The sequence below is a fragment of the Acipenser ruthenus genome, chromosome 2, assembly GCF_902713425.1.
Source record: "Acipenser ruthenus chromosome 2, fAciRut3.2 maternal haplotype, whole genome shotgun sequence".
Lineage (NCBI taxonomy): Eukaryota > Metazoa > Chordata > Actinopteri > Acipenseriformes > Acipenseridae > Acipenser > Acipenser ruthenus.
Window position 1 is genome coordinate 8341495 of NC_081190.1, and position 13129 is coordinate 8354623.

Below are 13129 nucleotides of genomic sequence, written 5' to 3' on the forward strand. Positions count from 1 at the left end.
GTTTGGTTTGTAACACTTAAGTAATGTACATGTAAAAAATATTAAAATGTAAAAAATATTTCAAAGAAGTCATTTATGTCCTGTACATTTCTTCTCATTCCACACTGTACTCTTCTGTACACTGTACACATCCCTTTAATTCGCACTGAAGAACATCCGTTTTTTGTACCCAGGTAGTAGCACTTTTTTGGTACCCAGGAGGCACTCTTTTACAGAGAATTGTGATGGTCTGGAACCAACTCCCCAGTAATGTTGTTGAAGCTGACACCCTGGGATCCTTCAAGAAGCTGCTTGATGAGATTCTGGTATCAATAAGCTACTAACAACCAAACGAGCAAGATGGGCTGAATGGCCTCCTCTCGTTTGTAAACTTTCTTATGTTCTTATGAATATACCAGCATGTTTTAAAATGCTTTTTTTTATCTCAACTCTTAAGAAATAACACAGAACTCTAATACTTGAGTGAATAGAGATGTTTTATTAAATATTCCAGTCTACTAGTGTTAATAATTCTGCCAAAATAATCAATCAAATCATGGCACATCCTTTGTCAACTGATGGCTTACTGGTTTGAAAGCAGAAGGTGCTAATACAATCAAACAGTTTTAGAAGGGAAATTTTCAGTGAAATGATGAAGCACATGTACATTTTACATTGTCAGTAAAACATTGCTTCTTATGTTTTATAAATGAAACCAATCTCTCTGTGTTATATAAAAAAATGTATTTGATATAAAAATACATATATATAAATTATAAAAACTTTACTTTCAGCGTTTTCTTGTAGTGCTTCCTTGTTAAGCTGACAGCAGCTTCTGTTGTTGTTTCTGATAGGTTTTGAGGATTTTGAGATATTCCCGGTTATGACTGTAGAATGCTTCTCAGGCTCTTGGCAGGTCTCTTCTGTGTTTTTCTTTCCCCTAAAAACAAAACATTTTTGAGAACTGTTTCTTCCAGCTGGACCTTTTTTTCAAGGTGTCTGTGGGTCACATTCGACATATTTAGTTCTCCAGTCTAAGTACAAGAGTATGTTACATGTACATGATTTTTTAACTGAAATTACTGTTGTGTCCTGACGGCTGTGATGGTAAATGAAGAATGCAGATCTACTAATGTAAAAAAAAAGCAGGGAGGACAACAAGTTTAGGAAGTATAACAAGTAGGGATGTGCTTGTGATACATTTTTATGAACGTGTAAATGCTATGCTTGTGTCAACGTCTAACCATATCTACATACACACACTCTTTATATTACATTCTGATGTATACTGACAGCCCTGGTTAGTATTTTCTAAGCAAATAAACCCTAAATAAGCAAATAACATTTTAACATTGTAAACACTTAACTACAAAATAAAACAATACAAAACAATTAAATAAATAAATAAATAAAAAACCAAACACGTACACACTCAAGTATATATTGAAATTAGGTCTGTCACTGGATTCAAATTCTTGAATGGTTAATTTATGGGCATTAGTTGATTAACCAGTAGAGTGCACGTTTTTAATAAAGGTAACAATCTTATCCTGTCCTGCATGTAATACTACAAAATGAATAGAATCTAAAATAAAAAAAAGATTCCTTAAGGATAGAAAGAAGACAAGCGTATTGTCAACAGAACTGGCAGAAGGTACAGGTGTCGTTGTCCATCCATCAACAGTCCAAAGCACCTCTGACCATTGTTCCATAGTCCAATTTCTGTGTTCTTGTGCATAGTTTAGCATTTTAGTCTTGTTCCCCTTTCTTAACAAAGGTATTCTTATTGCAACACATCCTTTAAGTCTGGATTTCAAGAGTGATATTCGTACTGTTGATTTGATGGACAATGACACCTGTGCCTTCTGTCAGTTCTTTTGTCAATTCAATGCTTGTCTTCTTTCTATTCCTTAAGGATATTATCTTCAAGTATTGCTAATCCTTGTTAGGCAACTTTTTGGGTCTTCCAGTCCTGGGTTTGTCAATTACAGATGATGTTTCTCTGTACTTGTTGATTATGCTTCGGATATCACGAGTGATGCGAGCTATTTCGAAAATCGAGTGATGCGAGCTATTTCACGCAATGTTTTCCTTCTTTATGCAAGTCAAGGTTGTTATAATAGTAGAAAACACTAGTGGAGGCTTTGAGTAAATTGTTTATGCTCATAATGCATCAGAGTTGAAAAATGTAACATGTTTAAAACTTTTGCACAGCAGTGTTTTTTTTTCTTTTTTTTTTTTAAACAATTAGCATAAAAGCTTACTGGTAAATTAAAGCATAGACATACTTTATTTACACGTATGCATTCTCTGAATTAATATTGAAAAAAAAAAAATGTCCTTTTAAAATCGTGTTATACATCTTCATAGGGATGTAAGGGCTAAATAAATGTCAGTCGCCACCTGGAGCGTTCTGTTTATTACGGATGTTTGCTTTTTACTGCCATCAGTAACTCCATCCACAGTAATTCTGAATGTTTTCAAATGGTGAAGCATTGAAGGTGTTTTTACGGCAATTTTGTTTGGCATAATTATTTACATACCACGGTTTTCTCATCTGGTTCCTCAAAATAATTCCAAACGTGGCTTTGCTTCGTTCCTTTGTTTAGAGGTGCCATTTTATTAAAAGCATATAACAAACTTCAGAAAAAACGCTTGTCATTAACTTTATTACACCGTGGAGTTGATACCATACCATGCCCACCACAGCACAAACACTGAGTGCACCAATGAAGCGCTGGATCGACCGAGAATAAAACACGCCCCAGTGTCAATCTTTCTGTTGCACCAATTAGAAAAGCTATAAAACACGCCCCAGTGTCAATCTTTCTGTTGCACCAATTAGAAAAGCTATATAGATGCAATTGCCAAACCCCTTCCTTTTTTTATAAGATCTGCCCTTTGGCTCGACGCGACGGAGTGACTGTATATGATAATACCGGTAAACTACTAAAATGAATTCATTAAAAAATATGCGTTTGGTGAAATTTGTCACATGACCGATTATACGTCCAGCATATTATTTAGATTTATAAATAATCTGTGACTTCCAAGTCTCCACATTCCAATGGTTAAAGAAAATTGATGTTTTCTGTAACAGTGCATTGCCTTAATATAAGACATGTGTTTATAGTGGCTCCCAGTAACAGCACCTGAAATGCTTTGATTTATATCCAAATATTAAGTTTCAGTTCACTTACCCCTCTTGAGCGTATCTTTTTCCGTTGCTCCTGGTTATCCTTTCTGGTTTGTTGCACTCCACTGAGCCTTTCATATTAATCTGGTGTGATCCTAAAGAAAAATTGGACACATCAGTTTTTCAAAAACAAACTGCCTACCATACCATCAACAAAATGCACTGCAATAAAGGTCTACAGTCTTTTATGCACCATGCTGTGAACCTGAACAGTTATTTGGAAAACTGTTCCAATTTAAAAAATATCAGGTATCTTCTACATACAGTATATACTATACATACAGCTTTGTACCTGTTTGAGAATCTGATGTTTCCGGTTTCAGTGGGTAACTTTTAATCAGTTCTGCTAACTGGTTGTCAGAAGCTTCTTCCCATGGAGTTTTCCCTTCATCATTCTTCAGTAAAGGGTCAGCTCCATTTTGAAGGAGCAAATTCACCATCTACAGTCCAATCATGATAATACAGTTAGATTTGTATTATCTAACAGTAACTTACTGTTTAGTATGGCAGATCAATTAATAATATTATAATAATACATATATAAGGAAGTTACTATATCAAGAATGATATGGTTTGATGAGGTGGGGATGTACAGTATGATTTCTCGTAGTTATTTTTGTACATAAAGCTTTTTGGGGAATTGGAAGGGTAAGATAGTTACGCTTGATATTTTGCTTGACTGTGAACATTGATAATTGTTCATTTTTATAAATCATTGTATGGCAAATAGAATTTATTTGCCATTCACATTCATTCCGATTCCAAATCATGTTAACCTGTACTAACATTGTGGATAAACAAATGTTAAAAAGGACCATAGGCTGCCTCTATTAAAAAATGAACTGTCCTATCTTGTATTCTGACTGTTTGATACACCCTTGTCTGAGTTATATTTTAGCACAGACCTTAGTGTGTCAAACATGAGCTGAGAGAACATTCATTAAGAGTGATGGGCACACAATGTGTAAATGTGGTTTTAGTCACCACAGTGGTGTACTGGGTAAAGTTGCTTCAGATTAACATCAAAGGCAATGATACTGTCAGTATAAAAAGTTTACCCAATACCCCCATCATGGTGATTTAAAATAACCACATTAAATCCAATCTATATACAGTAATTGAATTTCTTAAAGAAAACTACCAAATGATGTCCCTGTTTGGCTGCATGATGCAAGGGTGTAATTCCACCTCTCCCTTTGCAGTTCACCTCAGCACCAGCTTTCAGCAGTTCCAGTGCTACAGTATAAGAGCCAGCTAAACTGGCTTCATGCAATGCTGTCCACCCTGAAAATAAGAGGGGGTTCATTTTTTATTTTGTAATTCAGTTTTCTTCTGTAATATTGCTAATCTTACACCATTACATTTACATGTTTTAAAAAAATTGCTCTGTACCCTAACAATATCTCAATTTACAATTTAATCTCAAATATAGTACCCTTCAACTAATATATACAGAAACTTATCAAAGATATACATTATTATTATTATATGTATTTGACAAGTTTCTATATAATAATAATAATAATAATAATAATAATAATAATAATATGTACACGCTGATGTACATTTAAAAAAAAATAAGATCGCAACTTAATGCTGAAAGACCTGATATTTAGATTTATCTAAAAAAACACATGAACAAAGTTTGTACTTTAATAGTTATCAAACACATTGCTTAGTATTTTTCCTTTCTCAGAAAGGTGGTAAGGAGATTTGGTTAATTAAGTTAAATCTGATATCCCAGAAAATCTAGCTGACATACTGCTTTGTCTTTAAACTCAAACAAGTGCTATACTACTTAGTGGTAAATACATATAATTGATTTTCAACTGAATCTGTGTATAGATCTGAAATATTTTCAAGTCCATCAAGCAGAGATGAGTTTTTCATAAGTATCGCGATACGAATCGCATCGTGGCTTGGTGTATCGTCTCACTCCTAGTGTTCAGTGCAGTTTGATAAACTTAAATAATGCTATTAACTATACGTGTTACAAAAATGTAATTATTTAGATCGATTATCCAGTGTCACATACACATATAGTCAACTAAACAGTTAAATAGGCTGAAGATGATCGACAATAAATAAAAAAAAAGCAAAATACGTTTCAGCTCTGGATCGTATGAAACAGTTTCCAGTAGGAACCTTACATGCAGATGGTGATAAATTGTTTTAAATCTTGTAATGTGAGTCTGGAGGTGTTCAGACGTTCAATCAGTACTGTAGTCTACAGGTACGATCAGTCACCACCTCGGTTTACACAACCGGCTGCCTATTTTTTTAGTGCTATTCGCATTTTTGACCCAAATCAGGTGCCTTCTGGATGGCAGAAAGATCATGACAACAAATGTGCTGCTTACCTGACCTATGTCAAAGAATGCCACATGACTGACTTATCTAATTTCTGTCCCATCTCCAATCTCCCTTTTCTCTCCAAAACTCTCATCTCACGGAAACATCTCACATCATCCGGTCGCATCACAGTACTGTAACTCCTCTGCTCCGGTTCGTGAATTATCTCCTGCTTAATGCTGCTGCTGCTGCTCCCTCTGTGCTTGTCCTCTTTGACCTAACAGCCGCTTTTGACACCATAGATCATGGCACTCTTCTTGACCGCCTTCAGAAGTATGCTTGGATCTCTGGAACCTGTCTCTCCTGGATGTCCTCTTACCCATCCATGCAGTCTGTTTTCTATGTTGGATGCAGTGATGTCGCAAACCCAGTCACTTGTGGTATCCCCCAAGGATCTGTTCTTGGGCCCCTTCTCTTCAATATCTACAGGCTTCCCCTCGGCTTGCATTCAAGACATCGAGGCCTGGATGTCTGAGAATTTTCTTCAGCTGAACATTAGCAAATCCTTACTCCTTCTAGAAGGATCTAAAACTCAACTTAAGAATCTCAATATAGCTGCACTGAACCTGGGAAACTGTCTGCTGCTGCCTTCCCTGGCAGTACAAAGTCGTGGTGTACTTCTTGACAGCAACCTCTCCTTTGATGCTAATCTGCTATTAGCTGCTGTGTTGTTGCTACTATTTCATGTATTATGCTACTATATCATGTATTATGCATTTTTCACTGTATTTAATGTATAATGCTTTTTTTTTTTTTACTGTTTTTCATGTATTGTGCATTTTTCACTGTATTGTATTATGCATTGTTTTTTACTGTATATCATGTATTATGCATTTCTCTGTATTTAAAGTATTATGGATTTTCTTGTTGTTACTGTGTAAAGCACTTTGTGATGGTGGTCCACTATGAAAGGCGCTATACAAAATAAAGAATGATTGATTGATAAAAGTAACTGAGTTTTGTTTCTGATCAGTTTCCAAATCTCTACAAGTTGGCAAAACGCTACCTTACAAATCCAACCAATTCCGTGGATGCAGAACGTGCAATTTCAATGTATGGACAGGTATTCACAACACAGAGACTGCAGGTGAATGCTGCATGCTGGCGTTTAACAAATAAAACTGACAAATAAAATTTTTAGTAAGGTAATCATAAATGTGCAACTCTAAGCTTTTTGTACTATTCATATTCTACTTTGTTATATATAGTGTATGAACACATGCAGGAAACATCCCCGGAATCTGCTATTTATGCCGTGACCAACCCGCGGAAAATGTTTAATTTCTCTGCGATTTAAGCAGACCACTACCTATAATAGACAGACATTTTGACGGGCTTTGCAGCAATTGAGAGGGGCACTCACAGCAATTGCTCCATGGCCGCCGTTAATTTTGAGCCCTGTAGGATCTATAGGTATAATGAAAAAGTGAATCAGCATATGTACATGTAAAAATGTAAGAGTAACATACATATTGTACGTAAAAATGTGAAATGCACAGGAGGACTGGTTCTTCCATAGGTCCTCAGATTCTGATGCTCTCATCAGCGTGCTAACCAATGTCCCAACCAAGTTCTATCACCACTGTATCCCCATCATCAGGGATATGCATCCCCAGCTGCAGATTCTAAGTGAATGAATTACTAAAACAATTTTCACTTACTTATAGCAGACTTCTGATCCACTTCCTTGCCTGTCTGACTGTGGTTTCTGCTAGTGACGCTTGATAATTCTGATGAGTGCTCCTGAACAACAAAGGTAGGCTTCACAACATCATGGCCAGTGTTACTGTCCTGAAGTACAAAGCTAAATGTTGGAGCTGATGAAATTTTACTTGAAGTCTTTTCTTCTGCTAGACCACTCCTCTCGCTGTGTATGAAAGTAGGTATATTAACCGATTAAATAGATTCACATGTACAGTATTGTGTCTGTTTTAAGTTGCTTCACTCCATTCTGGCATCAGATTTTCTATTTAGTGGCTTTTCTCTTTCATTAAGATGTTTATATAAGTGTCATAAATGTCTGAATCTGCAAAAACCTGTTTTTGTTTTTCTTTGCATTTTTACATAAAGCATTATCTCCCTAAAACAAACTAAATATCTAGGTATACCTTACTAGACAATCACCCCTAAAAATACGCAAAATATTTTAATAAGTATTAATAAATATGTGATTCTGCTCCTCTAAAATAATCTTAATAACCCTGAACTAACCTCTTTTCCAGTTCTGGTAGTTTGCTATATGCAATCTGCTGCAATCTGTATTGTTTTGCTCTGCCCTCTCCTCCTATGCAAGACAAATCTTGATTGGACAAGGTGATACTTGTGCATGACATATCCTTTGAAGTATCTGAATTATCATTTTTAGACTGTCCTTCAGTAGAATAATTCTTGAAAGATTCTGAGACCTGTGGTTCAATTTCATTATGAAAAACAGACAACAAATCACAACAAACATAAAACATTGAAAAACGAAATCACTATTGCACACTGTATCTGTTCTTTATCTGAATTTAAATGATCATAAGAATATGAGTTCAAAATCATACAAGAGTATGAATCAAAATTATTTCAATTGTATCTGTTTTAACAGACATTAAAAATGACAAAGACTAATTATACTATATTGAGATACCTGACTTTGCAATAATAGATGCTGAATGTATATTTTCAAAGCATAACAAATGAATGGAAATGAGGAATGGCGATAAACTCAATATTTTGGTATCCTTCACTAGACAATTGACAATATGGGTGGGATAGTTCTGTATTTTACCCCAAAAATGTATTCAATGACATTCAATGAGACACCTGTCTTAAGAGACTAACTTACAATAGAGATCAATCAAATGTACCTGTAGTGAACCTAATGCATCTTCCTGTGTTTCAGATTCCATTGGATGTCCTGATTGCATATTAATTTCCTCAGTGTGCATTCCAGAATGGAAATGCACTGCCATTATTTGGGTACACTCATCACTGACAGCCATGTGACTGATGTTGGATGTGGAAAGGGCATCCTGCTTTTCAATTTTCATGCTAAGGTTCCCTTGCCATACCAGCTCCTCCTCTGCAGTGCTGGAGAGCACTGCACTGCACTCTCCTTCATCCTGCAGGTTCATGTTTGGATCCAGTGTAGACCGTGAGGGTATGCTGTTCAATTGTGTTAGCAGTTTGTTGGGCAGCGTGTTTTCTTGGCTGTCTGATTCTCCCTCTGCTGGCAAAGTGTTCTGGGATTTCAAAAGGCATTTAAATGAGGACATGTGTAGTGGGGTTCCAGTCACTGAATCATTACTGAGAGGTTTTAGTAAGTCTGCAACTTTTGTTGAACTATCCTTTTCTGTGCATGTTTCACTGGTGCTCAACAAGTCAAACTTAGGCATGGTTGCTGGTAACAAATGTATTGGGGTAACCTGTGTTTCTGTCAAAGTCAAATATTCTTCTGACTTTTCTTCAGTAGGAGTCCCTTCCCTTTTTGCTGTGAAGGAGTTTTCAGATAAAACAGCACTTGTGGCACTTGTGGTAAGGCACACCTGTAGGGAATCATTTCTACAACTAGAGAATTCCTGTATGTAAAAAAAATAAATACAATTGTAAATATCAAAGTGTGCATTCAGTATGACCTACATGCGCACAGGCATTACATATGGTATAATGACTGTATAATACTGTATTTATTTTTATTTTTTAAATGAGATAGTTCTCAAGACCCACCATCTCTTCACTTGTTGTTTGAGTAGTAAAGTTAATTATTTTCTCCGTGACACAGAACTCTGTATTTTCTGTAAAAAAAAAAAAAAAAAAAAGATACTTTCAGAACAATATTTTTTAAATGTGTTTGTTAGCTTGGTTGTTGTTATGAAAAACTTGGTTTCTCTGCTTTCCACTTACTTACTTCCAAATTCTCAAGACTATTTTACCTGTGAATAATTAAAGCTCACCAGCATGTATAGGGTTCAAATGTGGCTCTGGTCTGAAGGGCTATTCTTACATATGAAATGGAATAATGCAAAGGGTACCTCTACAGTAGGTCGTTCCTCTCTGTATCACTTGAGAAACTCCTGAACTATATTAATTGTGTGTGTTATCATTCACTATGTTTTGCTGGAACAATGAAAATGTATACATTTACTGTAATATAAACTAGACTTTAAATGAAAGAATACTGATCCTGAAAGTTTTTCTCCTGAGGTCTGATCAACACAAATAGCTTGTTTAATTGTCAAAGCAAATTTGTATCTAGTTCAAAACAACAGTTACCAAGAAACTATCTTCACTAGTGTAATCACAAGACACAAAGTAAGCCACCACAAGCTAGTTCTGAGAATACTGTTTGCAGTAAAGAGTATTTCTATCCCAATTCAACGAGAGGTTCTGAAGATATGTGACATGAATACAGATGGACAGACAAGCAGATGGACCATGACCAACATGAAAGTTGAACTTCTGTTCCAAATACATTCTAATACTTCAAAATTGAATAACTGGCTTTACAGATATAGCTCAAAAAATTGTGAGACCCCGTATTTATTTTTCAAGTCTATGTTATTAACTTAATAAAGTTTGATATTTGTTTGTGACTCCATTTTTTAGAACATAAAGAATAATGTAAATTAGCCTGTTTCCAGTAGAGGGTCGTAAAATGCAGGTGGTCCAGTATGTCAGTGTTCAAAATTTGCTAACAAACAGTCCAATATAAACTCATGTTTTATTATGTATTTGCCTATGGTACCGCTTTGTATTTTAAATGTATTTTATGTGTTTATTTACCGTTTTAAAACTTTATTTGATCTGAACACAAATTTCCACAAGGGCAAAATAAAGGAGTGACTCCCAAGTGCAAAAAGCTTTTACATTACGGTAAATACATTTGACAGTTCGGTGACTTTTCAAAGAGTCACCACAAGATGGCAGTGTTCACTGGGGGAAAAAACGACCTACTCTTTTTTTCTTTTTTCCCTCTCAATTGCTTACCTGTCATATTATTGTAATGCTTTTTTTTTTTTTTTTTTTTAACACAATACAATGCAGTTATACTGCAGAAGTTACTTTTCAGTACTGGTGAGGAAAGAAAACTTAGCTGCTGTATGTTGTGTGTGTTCTGAAACAAGCTTCCTCTTATTCAAACCTAATTGCCAGTGTCACTCTGTGATCCAAATAGGTATGCTTGCTCTCTACTCTCAGAAGTGTAAGGTGATTAATTACATATTCATATTATGTTATAGCTAAGAATCAAAAAAGAAAATAAAGAGATTGCCTTTTTTCCAAACTGAGGATTTTTTCACATCTCTACAAGCGCACTGTGCCTTGTTTATATCGTATGTGAGATCTAACATTATGTGTTATTCTTTAAACAAAACAAAACAAAAAGATAAACCAAGTGTAGAGTTCTGGACTCCACTTCAGGAGCGTTTTCCCCATAGTAAGTCGTGCTGGACCTTCAGGATCGTTGAGTCGGTGAAATAACGAGACAGTTTCTGCAATCAAGCTGAGTTTATTCACCAGAATGAAGGCTATACATAGCTCTTTTCTAGTTGCTGTCTTCTGAGTAATTATCATAGCGAGTATGCATACAGGGATAAGTAAAGTATAACTAGCAACATAGCTGAAGGTTTCAAACAGACTTAGTAAGCTGTAGTAAAGTAAAATAACAAGAGCGCATGTACTCCGTTACTAGTTATCCGCCATATTCCATTCTCTTTCACAATGTTTTGACTACTGAGACGCTACAAGAGGAGGAACTCCCTAGGAGAGCGGCTAAGCCTGATATCAATACATTTCAGTGCAAGGTGTAGCAGTTCATTAGACAAGGCATCTGTCTAACTCTTAACCATGTGTGAGCAGGAATTAGCTAGCCTGAAGACATGGGTACCACACATACCACTGATGAAGGCATTTACCAGCGTTTGTCTTACTGAGTTAATCTACTTACCATTGGACATACCAGTGTAATCCATAAGACTATTGTTGACATTTGATGCTGTAGCTGCACACGTTATGCCAAACCTAAGAAACAAAAAAAAAAACTATTTTCAGCTAGATGTAATTTATATTTAGTAAATTAATAAATTGGAATACAAAGTTTCATCCAAAATGATTATATATATATATATATATATATATATATATATATATATATATATATATATATATATATATATATATGTATGTATATATATATATATATATATATATATATATATATTAGCTCAAAGAGCCAGCTGCCCTTATATATATATATATATATATATATATATATCATTTCCTGCTCCTCTGACTTGACTTTCTCACTGACTGATTGCTGTTAGCAGGGATATAGCAGGTGATTCATAAATTGGATTTGTTCATTATTATCATTATTAGTCATTTAGCAGGGTTCTGGGAAACAAGCATAACAAGTATTTGCATTATTCCACAAACTCAACATGAAATGAAATAGGGATTCTTTAATGAATACACATGTATTTTTTAATGCTCCTGGCTGTTATTTATTAACATTTTGTTTTATCTACCTTGAAACACCTTCATTCAAAACTGATGAGCCCTGTTTAATGGTTTAACAGAAATCACCTTAATAAAGACGGTGAACCTTCATCACCCGTCATCACTGCATTCACATTGATCTGCACACAAACAAAAAAATGTGTCTAGTCTGGCAAAAAGCTTGCAAATATGAAAAGACTGACATTTAAATACTGAAGTTTGCCATAATATAAAGAATGTACCTTTTGTGTGATACTTTGATCTTTCTGTTTATCCTCCAGACTCAGCTTTGACAACGTCTGCATCTCAGGGGAAAAATCTAAAAAAAACATATAAAAAATAATTTACTAAAACATAAGCTAACCCAATGAGTAAACAAAAAATAGGCTTCAGTTCGTTTTCTTTTATTATCATCAGTATCTATAAATATCAATTCAGATTCACTATACACAATTGGTCCTTGTAACTTAAGTCACATTTAAGACCAATTACAATGTAGACCTACCTCCTTGAATCCCATTCTGAATGGAAGGGAATCTCTTGTTTGAGTGGGAGGAATCTGCAGGATCTTTCATCACACACAACAACCTGAGCAGAAAGAACAGACCAACATGGAGATTTGATCACAATCTGGATTGCAATGCCATACAAAAACAACGCTATAGTTTAAAGGAATTAACGGTAAAATAAACAAATTAAGAACCAAAAAAATTTCAGTGCAATGATGTTATTTAAGTAATCATGTAAAGAAACAAATGTCAAGAAAACGTATTATAAAGCATTGATTAACAAGGCTTAATGCAGATGATTGATAGTGCCATCATTTGTTTATACATTTTTATAGTCAACAAGTAATTTAATGCGATTAAAAAAAATTAAAAAAAAATACTTACCTTAACATAGGGTTAGGACCATTTAGGGCAATTTATTTTATTTTTCAACACTCGATATTGTTGAAAAAAAACTATTATGTATGAAAGTAGGTATATTAACCGACGAACCAGATTCACATGTACAGTGCTGTGCCTGATTTAAGTTGCTTCATTCCATTCTTCTGGCATCAGATTTTCTATTTAGTGGCTGTTCCCTGTCAGCGGCAATCTCACTCGCCATCATTAGCTC

General features: G+C 34.9%; 1 protein-coding gene across 1 annotated transcript; it reads right to left on the reverse strand.

The window, feature by feature from the left end:
- Positions 1-520: 520 nt before the first annotated feature.
- LOC117973840 (ankyrin repeat domain-containing protein 31-like) lies at positions 521-12602 on the reverse strand. Its single transcript, XM_058988238.1, has 12 exons — positions 12513-12602; positions 12250-12326; positions 12095-12147; positions 11457-11530; positions 9239-9306; positions 8380-9090; positions 7739-7932; positions 7189-7394; positions 4317-4459; positions 3468-3615; positions 3180-3270; positions 521-919 (listed from the first exon to the last, which is right to left on the reverse strand). Exons 1-12 carry the CDS (start codon positions 12580-12582, stop codon positions 709-711), a joined length of 2046 nt encoding a protein of 681 aa, XP_058844221.1. The 5' UTR covers positions 12583-12602; the 3' UTR covers positions 521-708.
- Positions 12603-13129: the final 527 nt, after the last annotated feature.

Bases quoted from the DNA above. Each gene is read 5' to 3' on its own strand.
- LOC117973840 (XM_058988238.1), bottom strand. From the start codon at position 12,582: ATGAAAGATCCTGCAGATTCCTCCCACTCAAACAAGAGATTCCCTTCC. The intron at 12,327-12,512 runs GTAGGTCTACAT...TGTTTTTTTTAG, and splicing joins TCAGAATGGGATTCAAGGAG to ATTTTTCCCCTGAGATGCAG. The intron at 4,460-7,188 runs GTAAGTGAAAAT...TCTTATTTTCAG, and splicing joins GGATCAGAAGTCTGCTATAA to GGTGGACAGCATTGCATGAA.